The sequence below is a fragment of the Hemiscyllium ocellatum genome, chromosome 38 (assembly GCF_020745735.1).
Source record: "Hemiscyllium ocellatum isolate sHemOce1 chromosome 38, sHemOce1.pat.X.cur, whole genome shotgun sequence".
NCBI lineage: Eukaryota > Metazoa > Chordata > Chondrichthyes > Orectolobiformes > Hemiscylliidae > Hemiscyllium > Hemiscyllium ocellatum.
In genome coordinates this window covers 21,653,454-21,678,710 of record NC_083438.1, presented here as the reverse complement: position 1 = coordinate 21,678,710, position 25,257 = coordinate 21,653,454, and the positions used below count along the sequence as shown (strand labels likewise).

The 25,257-nt window shown below is 48.9% G+C and overlaps 1 protein-coding gene across 7 annotated transcripts in view; it reads right to left on the bottom strand.

Moving 5' to 3' along the window:
* Positions 1–12,570: 12,570 nt before the first annotated feature.
* LOC132834027 (guanylate-binding protein 1-like) overlaps positions 12,571–25,257 on the bottom strand; it is a 45,649-nt gene continuing 32,962 nt past the window's right edge. For 6 of the 7 annotated variants that reach the window (XM_060852742.1, XM_060852746.1, XM_060852745.1 and 3 more), the window contains 4 exons: positions 23,920–24,132; positions 16,012–16,114; positions 13,909–14,311; positions 12,571–13,439 (listed from right to left, as the gene is read on the bottom strand). In XM_060852742.1, coding sequence (XP_060708725.1) covers positions 13,199–13,439; positions 13,909–14,311; positions 16,012–16,114; positions 23,920–24,132 — 960 coding nt within the window. In that variant the 3' untranslated portion in view covers positions 12,571–13,198. Of the gene's footprint in view, positions 14,312–16,011; positions 16,115–23,919; positions 24,133–25,257 lie in introns of all 7 variants that reach the window. The other variant, XM_060852747.1, reaches the window with a different exon arrangement.

The window sequence follows — 25,257 nt, the reverse complement described above, 5'->3', positions numbered from 1 at the left end:
TTAGTGGGAGGGTTAGGTTTAGGGTTGAGGTTAGAACAAAGGTTAGGGTTAGTGTTAGGATGGGTTGGTAGGGTTAGGAATAGGGTTGGGCTTAGCGTTAGTGTTTGATTTAGGGTTAGGATTGGGGTTGGGGTTACGTTGTAGTGTTTATGTTAAATAGGCTTGGTGTGAAGTTCAGGGTTAGGGTTAGTGTTAGGGTCTGGGTCAGGGTTCGCATGTGGGTTAGGGCTCGTGTTCAGGTTCGGGTTAGGGTTCAGGTTATGGGGACCGATTGGGATGAGGTTAGGGTTAGGGTTAGAGTTCAGGTTTGAGAAATGGATAGTATTTGCCTTAGGGTTCGTGTTAGAGTTAAGATTAGATGTTTGGTTAAGGTTATGGTTAGTGTTCGAGCTTTGTTGGGTTAGAGTTAGGGTTTAGGTTAAAGTTATGATTAGTGTTAGGATTAGGGCCAGGGTTAGGATTTAAGTTTGGGTTGGGCCAAGGTTTAGGGTTCAGTTTACGGTTCCAGATACGGTCAGTGTTAGCGTTAGGGTTAGGGTTAGCATTAGGGTTAGGGTTAGGGTTGGGATTACGGTTAGGGTTAGTTTTTGAGTTTGTGTTAGGATTCAGATAGAGTTAGGGCTACATTTTGGGCTAATGTTAGAATTTGGATTAGGGTTAAAGTTCAGGTTCGATTTAGGGTTAAGGTTACAGTTTGAGGTAAAGTTAGGGTTTTGGTGAGGGTAAGAGTTCAGATTCGAGTTAGGGTTAAGGTTCAGGTGAGGTTTACAGTTTGGGATAATGTTAGAGTTTGGGTCAGCGTTAGAGTTCAGGTTAGAGTTAGGGTAAAGGTTAGGATTCAGGTTAGGTTTGGGATTCAGATGCAAATCCAGAAAGTGTGGTCCAATTAGTTGGGAGCGTTTATGTTAAATTGGCTTCGGGTTCGGGTTAGGGTTCAGTTTAGGGTTAAAGTTTGGTTAGGGTTAGGCCTAGGGTTAGGGTTCATTTTAGAGTTAGGATTAGAGTTAGGGTTTGGGTTTAGGTTTGAGTTTCGCCAAGTGTTACGGTTAGGGTTTCAGTTTAGGTTTAGAGATAGGGTGAGCGTTAGCATTTACGTTTGTGTTAGGTTTATGGATATATTTCAGGTTCGGCTTAGGGTTAGTGCTCGGGTAAGGGTTTAGGAAAAGGTTAGGGTCAGTCTACGGGACAGGTTGATGGATCGGCTTAGGGTTAGGTTGAAGGTTAGGGTTAGCGTTTGCGTTGGATTCAGATGCAAACCCCGAAAGAATGGACCATTTAGTTTGTTAAGTTCAGTTTTGGCGATAGGGTAAGGGTTAGGGTTAGGGTTAGGGTGGGGATTCAGATGCAAACCCAGAAAGTGTGGTCCATTTTGTTTGGAGTGTTTATATGAAATGGGCTTCGTTTTAAGTTCAGTGTTTGGGATAGGGTTGGGGTTAGTGTCAGTTGTGGCTAGTGAAAGGTTTAGGGTGAGGATTAGGTTTGGTATGATGGTTCGTGATTAGGTTACGCATTGGTTTAGGGTCATCTCTGATTGATTTAGGATTAGGGATCAGGTTAGAGTTTGGGTTATGGCAAAGGTTAGGGTTTGGGTTAGGGTTAGAATTAGGGTTAGGCTTGTATTAGGGCTTGTGTTAAGGTTTGGGGTAGGGTTCAGATTGGTCTAATGTTAGGCTTTGGGTTAGGGTTAGAGTTCAGGTTCAAGATATGGTTTAGGTTTGGGTTAAGGTTAGAGTTAGGGTCAGAGGTAGGGTTTTGTTAGGATTAGGGTTTGGGTTAGAGTTGGGATTAGAGTTAGGGCCAGGATTTAGGTTTGGGTGAGGCCAAGCGATAGGGTTAGGGTTGGGTTCCGTTTAGGTTTAGAGATAGGGTTAGTGTTAGGGTGAAGGTTATGTTGAAGGTCAGTGTTAGGATCAGTGTTAGGGTGAAGGTTATGTTGAGGGTTAGTGTTAGGATTAGTGTCCGGGTGAAGGTTATGTTTAGGTTTAGGATTAGTGTTAGGGTGAAGGTTATGTTGAGGGTTAAGGTTAGTATTAGGATTAGTGTTAGGGTGAAGGTTATGTTGACGATTAGGGTTAGGGTTAGCATTAGTGTTAGGGTGAAGGTTGTGTTGAGGGTTAGGGTAAGGGTTTGAGTTCAGGTTGGGTTCAGTTGCTAACCAAGAAACAGTGGCCCATTTAGTTTGTAATGCCATATCACTTGCCCTTCACTCCTCCCGAAAACATCTTGACACCAAGAACAGCTACGTCAGAATCCTACTCATTGACTACAGTTCAGCCTTCAACACGATTATCCCCTCGAGACTGATTACTAAACTTAGTGATCTCGGACTAAGCCCCTCTCTCTGCAACTGGATCCTCAGTTTCCTGACCCACAGGCCACAATCAGTGAAGATTGGGGACAATATTTCACCCTCACTAACACTCAACACTGGAGCCTCCCCCTCCCGGGTGGGGAGGGTGTACTCAGCTCCCCTACTGTACTCACTGTATACCCATGACTGCATCACCAAATACCAGACTGATGCCATTTACAAGGTCACTGATGACACCACCATAGTCAGTCGGATCTCAGATGGTGATGAAGCAGACTACAGATGGGAGGTGGAAGGCCTGGAAGATGGTGCACTGTGAACAACCGAGCTCTCAACGTCGGCAAAACCAAGGAACTCATTCCTGACTTTTGGCGGGATGTTACTCATGCCCCCCCCTACACATTAACAGCACAGAGGTGGAACGAGTGGAGAGTGTCAAGCTCCTGGGAGTGGTCACCCACAACAGGCTTCCTTGGGCTCTTCATGGGGACACACTGGTTACAAAGGCCCAACAACGTCTCTCCTTCCTCAGGCAGCTGAGGAAATGTGGCGTGACGGTGAATACCCTTGTCAACTTTTATAGGTGCACCATCGAGAGCATTCTGTCTGGGTGTATCACTACCTGGGATGGCAACTGTACCATTCAAGATCGGAGATGGTTACAGAGAGTGGGGAACTCAGCCCGGACAATCACAAAGGCCAACCTCCCATCGATAGAATCCATCCACCAGGCCCACTGTCAGGGAAAGGCCGCCAGCATTCTCAAAGCTCCATCCCACCCTGGCAATGTTTTTCTACAGCCTCTCCCATCAGGGAGAAGGTACAGGAGCCTGGACACACACACCAGCCGGTTTCAAAACAGTTTCTAACTTGTTGTTAGAATGCTGAACGGACTCTCAAACTCTGAACATTCACCTGTCCCTGTGTTTTTGTTTTTGCCGCTGTTTCCCTATTATTTACTATCTATGCTCATTAACTCTGTGATCTGCCTGTATCGCTCACATGACAAAGGTTTTCACTGTACCCGGACCACGTGACAATCAATTCAATTCAATTCAATTTGAGTTTGAATTCATTGATTTTGCCAACAGTGAACCGATGAGACCATCCGATGCTGGGAGTAAAACAAAAGCAGGCATTTTGAAAATCCGAGAGAGTACTAGGCATTGAGCGAGTACCTTCCAATGAGACAGACTGCCGTCAAAAACACTCTCCATCAAATGCACCGTTTTCATATGAAACATAACACAGTGAATGACAGAAGGTGACCCAGGGAGATCTTTAGCTGAAAGAAGACAGACACCAGAGACAACAGCCATTGTGTAAATTTGAAATTAAATTGTTTGAACTTGAATAAATGTTATATCGGTGTGTCAGATAAAGTAATGCAGGTGACAAATGTTGAATATCACCAATTTAAAACTGTATACCCAGTCCCCAACCCCAGCACATGACATCACATGATCGAATTTAAACCAAACTGAAATTACAACTTTTTATAATTTGAAGTGAGTAAATTAAACTGAAGAGCTTCCATCGAGTGTGGACAGCAGAGAATCCCCGACTTACTGCCCAGAAACAAACGCCAGAACTGAACTCAACTGATAAGGACCTACAACATTCAGGCAAGATCTTTTTAACCCTTTCCCTTTCAAAACTACACAATGCTCAGCCCCACGTATCCCACTGTAGAGGAAGTGAAATGTTGCCCTATTTACTGTAAAGGAAACATGTCTCTCCCAAATTTAATAAAATCACAGGTTTTTAAAAATATCACTTCTCAAGTTACATTTCAGAAAGGTTCTGGAAGGAAAAGATTCATAAAACATGAATTTGATTTGATTTGATCTGATTTGAATTGATTGATTCCTTTCCCATGTCCCGAGGTACAGTGGAAAGTGTTGTTTGATGTGTTTTTAGGGCAGGTTGTACCACACATAGAGCAGAGAGCAGGGCTGACTGTGACAGCTGCAGTCGGGTTAGTAGTGCAGGAGAGTTCAAAAACTGAAATTACAATCGAGGAAAATGGAGTGAGAGAATAAAGAAAGGGAAAGGAGAGGCATGAGAGGAGGAAAGGAGAGAGAGAGAGAGTGTGAGAGAGAAGAAGTGGGAAGGAGAGAGAGAGAAGAAAGAGAGAGAGAAAAAAAACAAAAAGGGAGAGAGAGAGGGAAAAAGAGAGAGACGGTCCTTAGCTGAGCAAAGAGAAAGAGAAAGGAAGAAAGGATTTGAACTTCAGAAGTTGAGAATTTGTCAGGATAGTCGAGTTAACAGTCTGGAAATAAAGAGAGAAGGTGGTGAGGGATGGGTGTGGGCCTGAAAGACAGATAAGACTGATGAGGCTCTCAGAGAGAGTACTCTGCTGGAGGGGTTTAAAAACTCACTTCCAGAGATGATAAGAATCCATGTGGAGGAACAGAAAGTTCTGGAAGTGAGAACAGCAGCAGAGATGGCAGGTGAATATACGTTGGTGCTGACGGCAAAGTTCACCTTCCAGCAAGAATGTCATCCTGTGAGGGAGAGGAATTGGGAGAAGGGGAGATCCGACACTACAAACCAAGGAAACCGAGCACACTGGGAATAGTTGACCACAGGATCAAAAAGAAGGCTGGGAGGGTGGGAAGGAGGTGACAGGCCTCAGGTGTTTCCACTGCAGTAAAGTGGGACACGTAAAGTCCCAGTGCTGGCCGTTAAAGAAAGGCATTGTGGGAAAAGGTGTGGGAAAAGAAGCGAAGCCAGTGACATTAGTGAAAGTAGTAAAGGAGACCCCAAGGAGAGCCGAGGAGCTGCAGGAGAGTGCACAGCCCAGGCAGGGGCTGGGGATGGAGTTAGTGCCTCATCTGTATAAAGCATTCACCCCTGTGGGTAAAGGTTACTCAGAAAGGTCGGGGGAAGGCGGCAAGAAGGTATACTTTGAGAGATACAGGATCTAACCGGTCTCTAATAGTAAGAGATATGTGAATCTGCTCTGTTTCTGATCTGTTCCCTGAGAGAGCGTTAATTTGTGAGCTGGATGGACAGAAATCTCATGTTCCCATTTGTAAGATCAGGTTGGACTGCCAACTCGAGACTGGGGAAGGAACAGTGGGAGTGATGGACAGAGTGTCCGTTCCAGGAATACAGTTTGTTCTTGGGAACGATTGAGCAGGTTCCAAGGTGGAATGACACCCCTTGTTTTGGAGAAGCCCAAGGAAGATCAGGGAACTGAGGAATTGAAAGAAAAATCCCCTGGAATTCTTCCAGACTGTGCAGTAACATGATCCCACTATCACAAGTCCCAGCACAGAGCAAAAACGAACGAGAAAGATGAAGGAGTTGTGGTTCAGTTCGCGGACACCCTGTTTGATGGAATGCTGCAGGAAAATCCTGAACAGGCAGAGGGTCAGACAGAAGGGGTTAGTCCTGAAAGGCTACGGGACTGACAGCAGAAAGACAAGATGATAAAAGAGATCTATTTATAGATGCATACTCAGAACAGGAGTCAGAATTATTCCTGAGGGTTATTATCTTAAAGGCAGACTCCGTAGACGATAATGGAGACCACGGCAGGTTAGTACAGAGAGAGAGATGGGCTGAAGTGCCCCAGATTGTGTTGCCGGTAGCATACAGACAGGAGGGGTTACGGGGAGAACATGGCCTACCTGTAGGAGGTCACCCAGGGGTCAGGAAGACTCAGTCGAAGGTACAAACCCATTTGTATCCCCCGGGAATGCACAAGGGTGTGGTTCCCTTTTGCCGTCCGGGTCCTACCTGCCAAATGGGAGGTCAGCCACGGCCGGGAATCTGACCCGCCCCTTTGTTGTCAATCCCCCCCCCCCCATTTGAAGAACTTCCATGTGGCTTCTGATTGATTGTGTAGGTCCCCTCCCTCAAACTAAAAGTGGGAATCAGGACTTGTTAACTAGAATGGATGTGTCTCCCAGATTTCCGGAGGCAATTCCATTACGGATTACCAAGGCAAATAGGGTGGGAGAGGAGTTAGTAACTTTCCTCCCACGGTATGGGCTACCCAGAGAGATTCAGTCAGAGCAAGGGCCTAATTTTCCCGCTCGGCTGTTTAAGGACATCCCGGATAGTTTAGGCATCCAGCTCTTTAAATCCAGTGGGAACCATCCTGAATCCCAGGGAGCTTTAGAAAGGTGACATCAGACCCTGAAGACCAGGTTAAGAACGTCCTGTCAGGATTACCCCAATGATTGGGATAAAGGTTTCCCATTCGGATTGTTTACCATTAGAGATGCCCCAAATGAATCCACTCAGTTCACTCCCTTTGAGGTAATATTCAGGCCTGAAGGGAGAGGCCCTTTGGAATTAATTAAAGAGAAATGAACAGGCCCAAAGTCAGAGAGCTCCCATTTGGATGATGTATCTGAGGTGAGGGAGAGATTATATCAGGTCGGTGAGTTAGCGAAACAGTGAAGGGACACAGCATAGAGTGAAGCAGGTGGCAGATACAAACTCTCAGACTCAGGGGTTTTCCCGAGATGGGTAGGAGATCCCTTCAAAGCCAGGTTTAGTGCTCCCTCTCATTTTGAGAAAAAGTTGAGTCAGGTAAACTCTCTGGTAAAGATGCCAGATAGGAAAATAACTGTGTCAGGGATATCGTGTGAATAATAGAGACTGGGGGTGGCACGGTGGCTCAGTGGTTAGCACGGCTGCCTCACAGCACCAGGGACCGGGGTTCGATTCCCACCTTGGGCGACTGTCTGTGTGGAGTTTGCACATTCTCCCCGTGTCTGCGTGGGTCTCCTCCGGGTGCTCCAGTTTCCTCCCACAGTCCAAAAACGTGCAGGTTAGATGAATTGGCCATGGGAAATTGCCCGTAGTGTTAGGTGAAGGGGTAAATGTAGAGGAATGGGTCTGGTGGGTTGCGCTTCGGTGGGTCGGTGTGGACTTGTTGGGCCGAAGGGACGGTTTCCACACTGTAAGTAATCTAATCTAATCTAAATACAGGGTAAGGGAATGGGTCTGGGTGGGTTACTCATCCGAGGCTCGGTGTGAACGTTTTGGGCTGAAGGGCCTGTTTCCATATTGTAGGGACCCTAATCTAATCTCTGGAACTGGAGAAACAGGTGTTAGTTACTGCCCTGCAGAGTGAGGAATCAAATCTAGGTTTCGTGGAGTTTGATGTGTCTCAAAATATGTTAAACATTGAAGAAATCCTTGAGGAGTGGGATAGGTTAGTGAGCTATCTGTCTCAGGAGCAAAGAACCCAGCTGAAAGGTTTGTTACAGCAGTATGAGGACATATGCAGGAATAAGATGGGGAGGACTAATACTATTGTGCAGGAGGTGGAAGGAGGGAATGCTGTTGCAATAAAACAACACCCCTACAGATTTAATCCTCTCAGAGCCACACAGGTCCAGAGGAAGTGAATGCAATGCTCAACGAAGATACCATCGAACTGAGTCAGAATGAGTGGGGTTCGCCTATCGTGTGTGTTCCCAAACCTGACGGGGCTCAGTGACTTTGTGTGGTCTATCGCAAGGTCAATGCCAGAAAAAATCAGACTCAGACCCAATCCCAAGACTGGAGGAGTGTATGGAGATAGTTGGAGAAGCCAGTGACACCACCAGGTTGGACTGACTGCCTGGTTACTCACAGGTACCTTTCTCAGAGAAAGTGAAAGATGTTTCTGTGTTTCTCACCCCAAATGGGTGATATCAACTCAAAGTGATGCCCTTTGGAATGAAGAGCTCACCAACCACATTCCAAAGACACAGGAACAGGGTTGTAGCTGGGTTAACAAACTGTACAGTCTCTCTGGATGATGGAATGATCTTTAGTGAGTGATGGAAAGACCACATGGTCCAGTTGGCAGGGCTCTTTGAACAATTATGAAAAGCCAAACTTGTAATAAATTTAAACAAAGCCGAATTTGTGAAGATGGGGGGACATTCTTGGGACATAACGTTGGTCATGGAAGATTGACCCCAAGGAATGCAAAGACGAGGCCATCGAGGAACGTCCATGACCAACCTCGAAGAAAGAGGTACTTTGATTTTTGGGATTAAGCGGAATCTTCTGGAAATTTATTCCCAACCTCAGCAGTGTAGTGGCATCGCGAACAGACTTACTGAAGAGGAACACAACATTTTGGTGGACAGAACAATGCAGGAGGTATCTGACAGTTTTCCCGCAGTATTAACCACCACACCAGGGTTAGCCACACTAAATGGTTTGAAACCCTTCAAAGTTGCCATCGCTGCTCGTGATCTCGGAGTTGGAGCTGTTCTACTACAGGAGGATGATGATGGAATTGAACGGCCAATTGGTGACTTTACAAAGAAACTCATCACCCACCAGAGAAAATACTCCACCGTTGGAAAGGAATGATTGAGTTTGGGACCGGCCTTACAACAGTTTAATGTTTGTGTGATGGGCAATGTGGCAGGGACAGTTGTGTCCACGGATCACAATCCTCTTACATTCTGGGAATGATTTAAAGACAAGAATCTGAGGCTATTTCATTGGAATCAAACATGTCACGGGTCATAAAAATGTGAGAGCAGATGCATTATTGTGGCTTTAAAGGAATTAATTTAGATTAATGACCAAAGTATTTCATTGTAATGGGGTTAAGACTGAGAAAAACAAAAATGAAGCCATCTTTTCATTATGATTTTTCGTTTTTTTCTGAAGTGGGGGAGGTGTTATGAAGGCGTGTACTGTCCCTTTAAGAGAGAGAAAATGCAGATCTGCACATAGAGCTGACAATCCCCTGTGTATATGACCAGCTAGCAGTCTCAGAGTGCACTGGGAAATGGAAGATATGTAACATCTGGCTGTGACATAGATACCCGAGTTGGTTGCTGTTTTGACAACAATTCGAATTTGGCCAATCAGTTTAACTTATGCCCCAGGACACTAAAACCCAATCGAGTATGAATTTATTGTTTTGCCAACATTGAACCAATGAGACATAGAACATAGAACATGCCAGCACAGTACAGGCCCTTCAGCCCTCAATGTTGCACCGATCTGTGGAACCAATCTGAAGCCCATCTAACCTACACTGTTCCATTCTAATCCATATGTTTATTCAATCACCATTTAAATGCCCTTAAAGTTGGCGAGTCCACTACTGTTGTAGGGAGGGCATTCCACACCCCTACTACTCTCTGAGTAAAGAAACTACCTCTGACATCTGTCCTGTATCTATCACCCCGCAATTTAAAGCGATGTCCCCTCGTGTTAGCCATCACCAGCTGAGGTAAAAAGCTCTCCCTCTCCACCCGATCTAACCCTCTGATGATCTTATAGACCGCAATTAAGTCACCTCGCAACCTTCTTCTCTCCAACAAATTTGTAGGTGACACTAAGGACAGTGGAGTTGTGGATAGTGCTGAAGGATGTTCCAGGTTACAGAGGGACAGAGATAAGCTTTTCCTCATAAGACCTTCCATCCATACCAGGCAACATCCAAGTAAATCTCCTCTGACCATTCCAAATCTTCCACATCCTTCCTATAATGCGGTGACCAGAACTGTACACAATTCTCCAAATGTGGCCACATCAGGGTTTTGTACAGCTGCAGCATGACCTTGTGACTCCGAAACTCAATCCCTCTACCAATAAAAGCCAACACACCGTATGCCTTCTTAACAACCTTATCAACCTGGGTTACAACGTTCAGAAATCTATGTGCAAGATTTCTCTGCTCATCTACACTACCAAGAATCTTACCCTTAGCCCAGTATTCTACCTTCCTGTTGTTCCTTCTAAATTGAATCACCTCACACTTTTCCACATTAAACTCCATTTCCCACCTCTCCACCCAGCTCTGCAGCTTATCTCTGTCCCTCTGTAACCTGTAATATCCTTCAGCACTATCCACAACTCCACTCACCTTAGTGTCAGCTGCAAATTTACTAACCCATCCTTCTACACCCTCGTCCAGGTCATTTATAAAAATGACAAACAGCAGTGGCCCCAGAACAGATCCTTGCGGTACACCACTGGAAACTGAACTCCAGGATGAACATTTCCCATCAACCACCACCCTCTGTCTTCTTTCAGCTCGCCAATTTCTGATCCAAACCGCGATCTCACCCTCAATCCCACGCCTCTGTATTTTGTGCAATAGCCTATCGTGGGGAACCTTATCAAATCCATATCCACCACCTCAACCACTTTACCCCCATCCACCTGTTTGGGCACCATCTTCAAGAACTCAATAAGGTTTGTGAGGCATGACCTACCCTTCACAAAACTATTTTGACGATCCCTAATCAACTTGTTCCTCCCAAGAAGATTATAAATCCTATCTCCTTTAACCTTTTCCAATACTTTACCCTCAACTGAAGTAAGGCTCACTGGTCAATAATTACCAGGGCTGTCTCTCATCCCCTTCCTGAACAAGGGAACAACATTTGGAATCCTCCAGTCTTCTGGCACTATTCCTGTAGATAATGACAACATAGAGATCAAAGCCAAAGGCTCGGCAATCTCCTCCCTGGCTTCCCAGAGATTCCTCGGATAAATTCCATCTGGCCCAGGGGATGTATCTATTTTCACACTTTCCTGAATTTCTAACACCTCCTCCTTGTGAACCTCAATCCTGTCTCGTCTAAGAGCCTGTATCTCAGTATTCTCTTCAATAACACTGTCTTTTTCCAGTGTGAATAGTGATGAAAAATATACTTTTAGCACTTCTCCAATCTCCTCAGACCCACACACAACTTCCCACTCCTGTCCTTGATTGGCTCGAATCTTACTCTAGTCATTCTTTTATTCCTGATACACCTGTAGAACGCTTTAGGGTTTTTCTTGATCCTATCTGCCAACAACTTCTCATGTCCCCTCCTGGCTCTTTGCAGCTCTCTGTTCAGCTCCTTCCTGGCTAACGTGTAACTCCCAAGTGCCCTAACTGAGCCTTCATATCTCATTCTAACATAAACCTCCTCCTTCCTCTAGACAAGGGATTCAGCTTCTTTAGTAAACCACGGTTCCCTCGCTCGACCACTTCCTCCCTGCCTGACAGGTACATACTTATCAAGGCCACGCAGTAGCTGGTCCTTGAATAAGCCCCACATTACAATTGTGCCCATCCCCTGCAGTTTCCTCCCCCACCCTATGCATCCTAAATCTTCCTGAATCGCATCATCATTGCCTTTCCCCCAGCGGTAACTCCTGACCTGTGGTATTTACCGATCCCTTTCCATCGCTAAAGTAAACATAACCAAATTGTGGTCACTATCACCAAAGTGCTCACCTTCCTCCAAATCTAACACCTGGCCGGGGTCATGACCTAATCCAATGTAGGTGCTCCAGTATCCTTCCATCGTCCAAAGGTGGGCAGGTTAGGGTGGATTGGCCATGCTAAATTGTCCCAGAGTTCCCAGGGATGTGCAGGTTAGGGTGGATTGGCCATGCTAAATTGTCCCATCGTGTCCAGGGATGTGCAGGTTAGGGTGGATTGGCCATACTAAATTGTCCCATAGTGCCCAGGGATGTGTAGATTGGGGACATCAGTCAGGGGGAAATATAGGATAATACTAGAGGGGAATGGGTCTGGGTGGGTTACCCATCGGAGGTTCAGCATGGACCTGTTGGGCCGAATGGCCTGTTTCCACACCATAGGGATCCCATGATTCTATGAAACGGCGTTATCTCACACGGCTGTAGGTTAACTTGCATTTCAGATGCTGACTGTGAGACCAAAGAGGGACAGAATGAGGCCATTCATCCTATCCCATCATGGCTGATATGTTCCTTTATTCCCCCTCTCCCCATCTCCCTTCACTCTCTGGACTGGGAAGAAAATGTCAGTTGGAACATTGTGTGGGAGCCCCAGCTCTTGGCCAGGAGGTCCTCCCACCACAGCCTGCTGCCAGAAGGTTGAGAGAGAGACATTTCACGCTGCTCAGAAACAAAACATCAACAAATTCCACAGTGGGACAGGAACCAACAAATCCAGCGGGAATCAGAGACTCCCAGAAATGGGACAGAACACCCGACCAAACCAACCGGGTTTGCAAACTTCAACTGGTCATCCTCCCCCAACTCTCACCCACGGTGCCCGCTGGTCTCCAAGGGTCACTGCTGTAACAGTGTGTGCTCCCACTGACCCCTGGCACTGAGGTAACTGTGGCACAAGGTCAGCTGGCAGAGTCGGTGACCCCTACCAAGGCCATAGTCCACCGCACCCAACCTGCAGGTGCCCACTTTGGCCAGGCTCAGGGACAGACCCACAACGAGACCACCTCCCCCACCACCTTCCCTTCCCCACCCCAGCCCTCCGACTCTGCAAGGGGCAGGACGGTGAGGCTGAGGTGGAACCAACACAGTTCAAAGATTCCACAGTGAAGCAGGATCCGTTTGGAATGACCAGGTCTCCAGAGTGACCCTGTCCGCTATACCCCGGTTCCCAGGAAACTCCGAGCAGGTTGTGGATTCAACACAATGGACCTTCTATTCCCAAAACAGAACTCGATCCCAATCAGTGAGAAAACCAGGAGCAACTAAACCATCATTGTCCCAACTGACACTCCGAAACATTCCCAAACCGAGAGAAAGAGAGAGAGAGAGAGCGAGCGCAGCTTCTAAAACAGAGAGAGAGAGAGACAGCAGTTTCTAAACCATGACGTGGAGGGGCCGGTGTGGGACTGGGGGGGGACAACACTAAAAATCCCCCAACCCCAGGTTCTCGTCCAACAGGTTTCTCTGGAATCACTCACTTTCGGAGCGACGCCCCTTCATCAGGTGGTTGTGGAACAGAATCACAAAACACAGAGCTCCCAGCAAAAGATGACAGTGTCACGCAGCTGAAACGGTCCATTGAACAAAACCAGATGAAGTCTGTCAGGTTTTCGAATGGCTCTGCTGATTTCAGTTCTTTAATATGTCAATCCCAGGAGTTTGTTTCACTCACAATCTCAAGATAAGGTTTTATAACAGAAGGTCCCACCTCAGCTCAGACCCTGCATTCATGGGGTGAGGTTCGAGTCTGTCCCAACCTTGAGTCAGACTGGTTCGATGTCTAAAGTGGAATTTCCATGATATTGGGAGGAGTGACTGTCGAGAGGGTGGTGCTGGAAAAGCACAGTCAGTCAGGCAGCATCCCAGGGGCAGGAGAATCCACGTTTCAGGCATTTGCCCTTCATCAGGATAGACGGCCTGCATTGGCTGCCTGGAGGGTAGGCAGTTTTTGAGGGAAATAGAATGTATTTGTAAATATAATTTTGCAAACACCAGTTCACCCATAGACTTATATATCTGTGGGATGCAGGAGAGAGAGAGTGAGTGAGTGAGTGAGTGAGTGAGTGAGTGTGTGTGTGTGTGTGTGTGTGTGAGAGAGAGTGTGTGTGTGTATGTGTGAGGGTGTGTGTGTGTGTGTAAGAGAGTGTGTGAGTGTGTGTGTGTGGTGGTGTGTGTGTGTGAGAGAGTGAGTGTGAGTGTGTGTCTGTGTGTGTGTGTGTGTGTGTGGGGGGGGGGTGAGGGTGTGTGTGTGTGTGTGAGTGTGTGTGTGTATGTGGGGGGTGTGTGTGTGTGTGAGGGTGTGTGTGAGCGTGTGTGTGTGCGTGTGTGTGTGCGTGTGTATGTGGGGGGTGGTGTGAGGGGTTAGGGTTTCACTGTTTGGGGACACAGATTACGCTCACCAGAACTTGTCCCACAGAAACTTGCCCACTTTGGCAGCGATTGGGATAACTTTGAAAAATCCGGGAGCTGCGAGAATGGACGTGTCGATCACCACATCCACCAAGGAAGGGGATGCTGCCTGTTTCTTCTCCACTTTCAAAGCGTCGATCTCTCGCTGCAGAGCGTCTGCCCGGCCCTGGAACCCTTCCTTCATCAGCTTGTCCTGCTCCTGCAGCCTCTGGGTCAGGAGCCTCTCGTGTTCCTGGACCAGTCGGGCCTGCTCCTGCTTGGCTTTCTCTTTCAGCTGATCCAAATTCACCTCGGCCGCCCTCCTCTCATCCACCAGGCGTTGCTCAGCTGCACGTTTCTCCTCTTCCTTCGCTCTCTGCTGCTGTTCTGCCACTTCTGCCCTCTCCCTTGCAGCTGCTCAGAGACAACCCAGAGGGAACAGACACAGGGGGTTAGGGAGCTCAGGCAGATCCCCAATTTGGAGGAAGGTTTAGGGTGGGTTCTTTCTACAGAGGGTGGGGGGTGTGTGGAAGGCACGGTCTCGCAGTGGGAGCCGAGTCAGAGACATTAAGGGCTTTTAAATAACTCTTGGATAGGCACGTGGAAGAGAATACAACAAAGGGTTAGTCTGATCTGAGAGTAGGATAAAAGGCCAGACAACATCGAGGGCCGAAGGGCCTGGACTGTGCTGTACTGTTCTACATTGTGTGTGTTCTATGTAACAGCCTGGTTGTGGGGTTACTGCAGTCATTACGAACAACCTCTCTTTCCTCACCCCTGTGAATCTGATCTGTTTCTGTGGCTAATACTGAACCGGATTTACCAGGGTGTTGCTGGGACACGGGGAGTTTGGGTACTGGGAGAGACTGGATAGGCTTCACGGGAGTGTAGGAGGCCGAGGGGCTGACCAAACACCCAGAATCAACCCGGGGGACAAACAGGCACCTTCCATTTTCAGAGGACATCTTGTCCAATTGAGCTGTGAGACTTTATTCCCAGTGCGTGGGTGCCAGGGGCTCGGCCAGGATTTACTGCACAGTAACAATCCATCATATCATCCAGGGCCCGAAAGTTATGTGCAGTTCCAACTGAGGTTAGATTCCCTTATCTAAAGGGCACAAGAGGAGCAGGAGCCTATTCAGGGAATATTCCGGAAGTACAAAGTGACCTGGGTTACCATTGCTGAAGGGAAACATTGCAGGGACAGCAGGGGGTGAGGAAGGTGAAAGGTAGAGTGGCCTTCACAGTGAGAGGTTTGGAGGACAGGAGCTGGGAGGTCTTGCTGCAGTTATACAGGGGGCCTTGGTGAGACCACACTCTGGAGTAGCGGGTGGACAGTTCTGGTCTCCTTCTCTGGGGAGGAATATCCTGGTGATGGGGAGGGAGGTGGGGGCAGTGTAATACAGGTTTCTCAGTCTGACTCCCGGGATGGCAGGACTGATGGATGAAGAGAGACTGAATCGGTGCGGACCACATTCAGTGCAGTTTGGAGGAAATGGAGGGAGGGATCTGACCGAAACCTGTGAAATTCTAACCGGACCAGGCAGGGGGAGAGGATGTTCCTGACGACGAGGGAGTTCAGATCCGGGGTGGGGAGGGGAGGGAGGGGGTCACAGGCGAAGGAAATGGGGTCAGCCACTCAGGACTGAGATGGGGAGACTCACCCAGAGACTGGGGGAGACTGTGGAACTCTCTGCCACGGGGAGAGCGATCGAGGCCGAAACACTGGAATGTTTTCAAGAAGGAATGGGATAGAGTTCCTTGGACTGAAGGGATCATCAGGGAGAAGGTGGGAACAGGGGACTGAGTCGGGTGGTCAGCCATGATCGTATTGGATAGTAGAACAGGCAGGAAGGGCTGAATGGCCTCTGTTTTGATGGAAGGTCAGTGCTGCTGTCCCATGGGGTCATAGGAATAATCCAAGCAAGTGTGGGGCAGGGGAGAATGGGATTACACAGGGCTAACACAGGGAATGATGGGCTGAAGGGCCTGCACTTGGATTGTCCCAAAGATGGAAAGAATCCCAGGCTCTTGTTCGGATTCTGATTCCATTGGGAAATCCGAGCCTCCCCCTCCTGCAGGGGATAACCTTGGGAGTTGGGGAGAAGGGTTACCTTGGATCTCCTTCTGTGAGGTGGTCATGGTCTGGTCAGCCTGTCGGATGGAGTCCGAGAGCTGCTGCTTCGTTGCCAGGAAGTCCTGAAGAACTTGCTGAGCCTGCGGGCACCAAGGGGTCAGCCTCTTGTAGAGACCATCGTTATTTACCACAACCGAGAGGGAGCAGGAGGTGGGACAGCACAGGGACTTTATATCGAGGGGCATGGAGACACCCACCCACCCACCCACCCAGCACGCACACACACACACACACACACACACACACACACACACACACACACACACACCCACACACACACACACACACACAGCACACCCACCCACCCACCCAGCGCGCCCACACACACACACACACACACACACACACCCAACACACACCCCCAACACACACCACACACACACACCCAGCACACCCACCCACCCAGCGCGCACACACACACACACACACCCACACACACACACACCCCCAACACACACCACACACACACACACACACCCCAACACACACCACACACACACACACCCCCAACACACACCACACACACACACCCCCAACACACACCACACCCACCCACCCAGCGCACACACACACACACCCACACACACACACACCCCCAACACACACCACACACACACACACACCCCCAACACACACCCACACACCCCCAACACACACCCACACACACCCACCCAGCGCACACACACACACCCACACACACACACACCCCCAACACACACACACCCCCAACACACACCCACACACACACACCCCCAACACACACCACACACACACACACACACACACACACCCCCAACACACACCACACACACACACACACACCCCCAACACACACCACACCCACCCACCCAGCACGCACACACACACACCACCCCCCCACACACACACCCACCCAGCACATACACCCACACACACCCACACACCCACCCAGCACACACACCCACACACACCCAACACACACACACCCACCCAGCACGCACGCACACACACACCCCCACACACACACACCCACCCAGCACACACACCCACACACACACACACCCACCCAGCACATACACCCACACACACCCACACACCCACCCAGCACACACACCCAGCACACACACACACCCAGCACACACACACCCAACACACACACACACACACACACACAACCCACCCCCAACACACACACACACCCAACACACTCATACACAACCCACACCCACACACACACCCCCAACACACACACACACCCAACACACACACAAATACCCAACACACATACACACTCACACACACACACCCAACACACACACTCACACACACCCAACACACACACACCCACACACACACACCTCACACACACACATCCAACACACACACACACCCACCCCCAACACACACACAAACACCCAACACACACACACACACACCCAACACACATACACACTCACTCACACACACACACCCAACACACACTCACTCACACACACCCAACACACACACACCCACACACCCTCACACACACACACACACACACACATCCAACACACACACACACCCACACCCAGCACACACACCCACCCCCAACACACACCCACACATACAAACACACCCACACCCACTTTATATCGAGGGGCATGGAGACACCCACCCACCCAGCCAGCACACACACACTCTCACACACTCACGCACACACACCCACACCCACACACACACACACACCCACGCCCACACACACCCCCAACACACACACACACCCAACACACTCATACACAACCCACACCCACACACACACCCCCAACACACACACACACCCAACACACACCCAAATACCCAACACACATACACACTCACTCACACACACACACCCAACACACACTCACTCACACACACCCAACACACACACACATCCAACACACACACACACCCAACACACACACACACACACACCCAACACACATACACACTCACTCACACACACACACTCACACACACACACACCCAACACACTCACTCACACACACCCAACACACACACCCACACACCCTCACACACACACACACCCTCACACACACACACACACACACACACATCCAACACACACACCCAGCACACACACCCACACCCAGCACACACACCCACCCCCAACACACACCCACACATACAAACACACCCACACCCACTTTATATCGAGGGGCATGGAGACACCCACCCACCCAGCCAGCACACACACACTCTCACACACTCACGCACACACACCCACACCCACACACACACACCCACGCCCACACACCCCCCCACACACACCCACACCCAACACACACACAAACCCACCCACACACACACACCCACACCCACCCACACACACACACCCACACACACCCAACACACACACACTCTCACACCCACACCAACACACACACAAACACACCCCCACACCAACACACTCACACAAACACACCCCCACACCAACACAAACACACCCCCACACCAACACACACACATAAACACACCCCCACACCAACACACTCACACACAACACACACACCCCCAACATCCACACCCACACTCACTCACACACACACACCCCCACGCACACACACCCCCACGCACACCCCAACACACACCCCCACCCCCAACACACACACACCCCCACCCAGCACACACACACAGACACTCACACACACCCAACACACACACAGGCACACCCAACACACATACAGACACCCACCCAACACACACACCACACACACACACACCCCTACCCAACACACACACACACACTGATATACATACATACACACTCCCATATACACACAGAAACACAATCCCATGTACATACACAGACACACTCCCATATGCACACACACACTGATATACACAACATACGCACTCCCATATACACATACTGATATACACACACACACACTCCCATATACACACACTGATATACACACACAGACACACTCCCATATGCACACACTGATATACACACACAGACACACTCCCATATATGTACACACTGATATACACACACAGACACACTCCCGTACACACACTGATATATACACAGACACACTCCCATATACACACGCAGACACACTTCCATATACCCACCAATACACACACACACACACTCCCACATACACACCGATAAACACACTCCCATATACACACACACACCAATACACACACTCCCATGTACACACAGACACTCTCATACACACACACAGGCACACTCCTATATACACACACACTGATATACACACACAGACACACTCCCACATACACACACACTGATATACACACACAGACACACTCCCATATACACACACTGATATACACACAAACACACTCCCACATACACACACTGATATACGCACTCCCATATACACACAGATACACTCCCATATACACACACACTGATATACACACAGACACACTCCCATATACACACACATTGATATACACACAAACACACTCCCACATACACACACAAACACACTCCCACATACACACACAAACACACTCCCATATACACACACACTGATATACGCACTCCCATATGCACACACAGACACACTCCCATATACACATACTGATATATACACAGACACACTCCCATATGCACATTGATGTATGCATGTAGACACACTCCCATATACACATTCTGATATATACACACAGACACACTCCCATATATGTACACATTGATATACACACACAGACACACTCCCGTACACACACTGATATACACACAGACACACTCCCACATACACACAGACACACTCACATATACACACACTAACACATACACACACAGACAAACTCCCATATACCCACCAATACACACACACTCCCTTATACACACCGATAAACACACTCCCATATACACACACACACCAACACACACACTCCCATGTACACACACAGACACACTCCCATATACACACACACTGATATACACACAGACACACTCCCATATACACACACATTGATATACACACAAACACACTCCCACATACACACACAAACACACTCCCATATACACACACACTGATATACGCACTCCCATATGCACACACAGACACACTCCCATATGCACACTGATGTATGCATGCAGACACACTCCCATATACATGCACTCTGATATACAGACACACGCCCATATATGTACACAATGATATACACACACAGACACACTCCCATATGCACACACACTGATATACACACACAGACACACTCCCATATACACACACAGGCACACTCCCATAGACACACACTGATATACACACAGACACACTCCCACATACACACATACTGATATACACACACAAACACACTCCCATATACACATACTGATATATACACAGACACACTCCCATATGCACATTGATGTATGCATGTAGACACACTCCCATATACACATTCTGATATATACACACAGACACACTCCCATATATGTACACATTGATATACACACACAGACACACTCCCGTACACACACTGATATACACACAGACACACTCCCACATACACACAGACACACTCACATATACACACACTAACACATACACACAGACAAACTCCCATATACCCACCAATACACACACACTCCCTTATACACACACACACCAACACACACACTCCCATGTACACACACAGACACACTCCCATATACACACACACTGATATACACACAGACACACTCCCATATACACACACAAACACACTCCCACATACACACACAAACACACTCCCATATACACACACACTGATATACGCACTCCCATATGCACACACAGACACACTCCCATATACACATACTGATATACACACAGACACACTCCCATATACACACACAAACACACTCCCACATACACACACAAACACACTCCCATATACACACACACTGATATACGCACTCCCATATGCACACACAGACACACTCCCATATACACATACTGATATACACACAGACACACTCCCATATGCACACTGATGTATGCAGGCAGACACACTCCCATATACATGCACTCTGATATACAGACACACACCCATATATGTACACAATGATATACACACACAGACACACTCCCATATGCACACACACTGATATACACATGCAGACACACTCGCATATACACACACAGGCATACTCCCATATAGACACTATTACAGACACTCCCATATACACACACACACTGATATACACACACACAGACACACTCGCATATATTCACTGATATACTCACAGACACACTGCCATATACACTGACACACACACACACATACACTCCCATATATACACCGATATAAACACAGATACACACAGAGCCACTGATATATGAACACTGTCCCATATACACACCAATTTCTGCACACATACACACTCCCATATATGTAACTATATACACACAGATACACTCCCATATACGCATCAATATACACACACACTCCCATATATACACTGATAAACGCGCACACTCCCATATACACACACATTCCCATATACACACCTATAAACACAGACATATTCCCACATACACACTGATAAACACACACACTCCCATATACACACCGATAAACACACACACACATTCCCATATACACACACACACACTCCCATTTACACACCAATATACACACACACACACACACTCCCATATACACACCGATATACACACACACACACTTCCATACACACACCAATATACACACAGACACACACCGGTACACACATTCACACACTCATATACACACCGATATACACACATATACACACCGATATACATACACACACCGATATATACACACGCACACACTCCCATATACACACCGATATACACAAACACATTCCCATATATACACGCGCACACTCCTATATACACACATACACACACAGACAAACTTTCCCATATATACACCAACAAAAACACACACTCATTCCCATACACACATAGACACACTCCCATATACACACCATTAAATACACACTCATTCCTATATACACACACACTCCAATATACACACTGATAAACACACACATGCCCATATACACACCGATATACACACACATTCCCATATACACACTGATATACACACACACGCGCTCCCATATGCACACTGATATACACAAACTCCCGTATACGCACTGATATATGTACACACATTCCCATACACACACATCAATACACACGAACAGACACACACTCTCCTACACACCAACATACATACACAAGCACAATAACATTAACACACACACACGCTAATATATACACTTACAGATACAGAAAAGCACACACACACACACACACACAGATATAGAGACACAGATACATACTGACACATGCAATAACATAGACACATACAGACATACACACACACACACATACTGATGCACACACGAATGTACTCACTGACAGTCACAGAAAAACACATCATGGATCACACACACCAATATACATCCACACACACACACACCAACATGCACCTTCACAGACACAGACACACAAACCGTGATGTACACACACACAGACACAGACACCGTGATGTACACACACACACACACACACACACACACACACACACACACCTGACAGAATGATCTCAGTGGCTGGGAGGGGCTACAGGGGGTTAAAGAGATAGGGAGGGGTATAGGGGCTGGAAGGGGTTACAGATATAGGGAGGGGTGTAGGGGCAGGAGGGGGTTACAGAGATAGGGCGTGGTGTATGGGCTGGAGGGGGTTACAGAGATAGGGAGGGGGTGTAGGGGCTGGAAGGGGGTTACAGAGATAGGGAGGGAGTGTAGGGGCTGGAGGGGGTTACAGAGATAGGGAGGGGTTGTAGGGGCTGGAGGGGGTTACAGAGATAGGGAGGGGTTGTAGGGGCTGGAGGGGGTTACAGAGATAGGGAAGGGTGTAGGGGCTGGAGGGGGTTACAGAGATAGGGAGGCGGTGTAGGGGCTGGAGGGGGTTACAGAGATAGGGAGGGAGTGTAGGGGCTGGAAGGGGTTACAGAGATAGGGAGAGGTGTAGGGGCTGGAGGGGGTTACAGAGATAGGGAGGGTTATAGGGGCTGGAGGGGGTTACAGAGACAGGGAGGGGGTGGAGGGGCTGGAGGGGCTGGAGGAGGGTACTGGGATAGGGAGGGGGTGTAGCGGCTGGGGGGGGTTACTGGGATAGGGAGGGGGTGTAGGGGCTGGAGGAGGGTACTGGGATAGGGAGGGGGTGTAGGGGCTGGAGGAGGGTACTGGGATAGAGAAGGGGTGTAGGGGCTGGAGGAGGGTACTGGGATAGGGAGGAGGTGTAGGGGCTGAGGGAGGGGAGGGGCTGGAGGAGGGTACTGGGATAGGGAGGGGGTGTAGGGGATAGAGGAGGGTACTGGGATAGGGACGTGGTGTAGGGGCTGGAGGAGGGTACTGGGATGGGGAGGGGGTATAGGGGCTGGAGGAGGGTACTGGGATAGGGAGGGGGTGTAGGGGCTGGAGGAGGGTACTGGGATAAGGAGGGAGTGTAGGGGCTGGAGGAGGGTACTGGGATAGGGAAGGGGTGTAGGGGCTGGAGGAGGGTACTGGGATAGGGAAGGGGTGTAGGGGCTGGAGGAGGGTACTGGGATAGGGAAGGGGTGTAGGGGCTGGAGGAGGGTACAGGGATAGGGAGAGGGTGTAGGGGCTGGAGGAGGGTACTGGGATAGGGAGGGGGTGTAGGGGCTGGAGGAGGGTACTGGGATAGTGAGGGGGTGTAGGGGCTGGAGGAGGGTACTGGGATAGTGAGGGGGTGTAGGGGCTGGAGGAGGGTACTGGGATAGGAAGGGGTGTAGGGGCTGGAGGAGGGTACTGGGATAGGGAGGCACCGTGGCTGTGATGAGCCGGCGATGTTCCCGACGTTCCGAACTGTACCTGGACTCCTTTCCGTGGTTTCGCTCGGTATTTCCTCACGAGCTCTGCCATGTCCTTCTCATACTCCGAGTATCCCCCTGGCTTCGTGTAAGATCCGATTCGGATCTTCTCCTGGATGCCAGCTCCCAGATCCAGGATGATCCTGTTGGAGATATCCGTGGACAATTCCCTGTTCTTCTCAGAAATGTCGGCGTAAATGGCAGCCACTTCTTTCTGTGGGAGACAGGGAGAGGGGAAACCTGGACGGGGTTACACTCTGATCGGGAACCCCCCCTGAGGCTGAGTTACGGCTCTGTTCCCCCATCCCACCCAATGGCAGGCCAGCATCCAGGGAATGCAGCGCCTCCTCCTGGCCCTGTCACAACGATGCCAGCAGGAGGAGGCCATTCAGCCCCTCCAGCCCCCTCTGCCATTTGATGTGATCGTGGCTGAACTTCATCTCAGCTTCCTGCTCCACTTTCGGGATCATTTCCCCCAACCCCTTTCACCCATTTCGGATTTAAACCCTGCCCAGCTCCTCCTTCGATTAGTTCAATGTCCCAACACTCTGGTGTCAGGATGTCCCACAGCGTCACCACCCTCGGGAAGTAATCCTTCCTCCTTGTCTCTGTGTTGAGTCTGTCACCACTGACCTGAAGACCATGGCCTCTCGTTCCAGATGAGAACACTGACAAGTACAGCACAGAGCAGGCCCTTCGGCCCACAATGTCGTGCCGAGGATTAATCCGAATGTAAAATAAAATAACCTAACCGAGGCACCCCTCAATTCACTGCCCACATGAGGGAACGCCCTCTCTATGTCTACAATTGTCAATCCCTCTCAGCATCGGAATGAGATTTCCCAGCATTCACCTGAACACCAGACAGTGTAGGCCTCAGCTGGTCACTCTCTCCTCACAAGATCAACCTGGCGTCTCTGGAATCAATCCCGTAAATCATCTCTGAACCGCCTCCAACTGAACGGGATCCCTCGGCAAGTTGACACCGAAATTGGACGTATCGTTGACAGTGAAGAGGGTTCCCTCCGATTACAACGGGATCTTGGTCAGATGGGCCACTGGGCCGAGGAGTGGGAGTTGGAGTTTAATTCAGATAAATGCGAGGTGCTGCGTTTTGGAAAGGAAATCAGAACAGGACGGATCCACTTAATGTTCAGGTCCTGGGGAGTGTGGCTGAACAAAGGGACCTTGGAGTGCAGGGTCATAGCTCCTTGGAAGTGGAGTCGCAGGTAGATAGGATAGTGAAGATGATGTTTGGTATGCTTTCCTTTATTGGTCAGAGTATTGAGTACAGGAGTTGGGAGGTCATGTTGCGGCTGTACAGGACATTGGTGAGGCC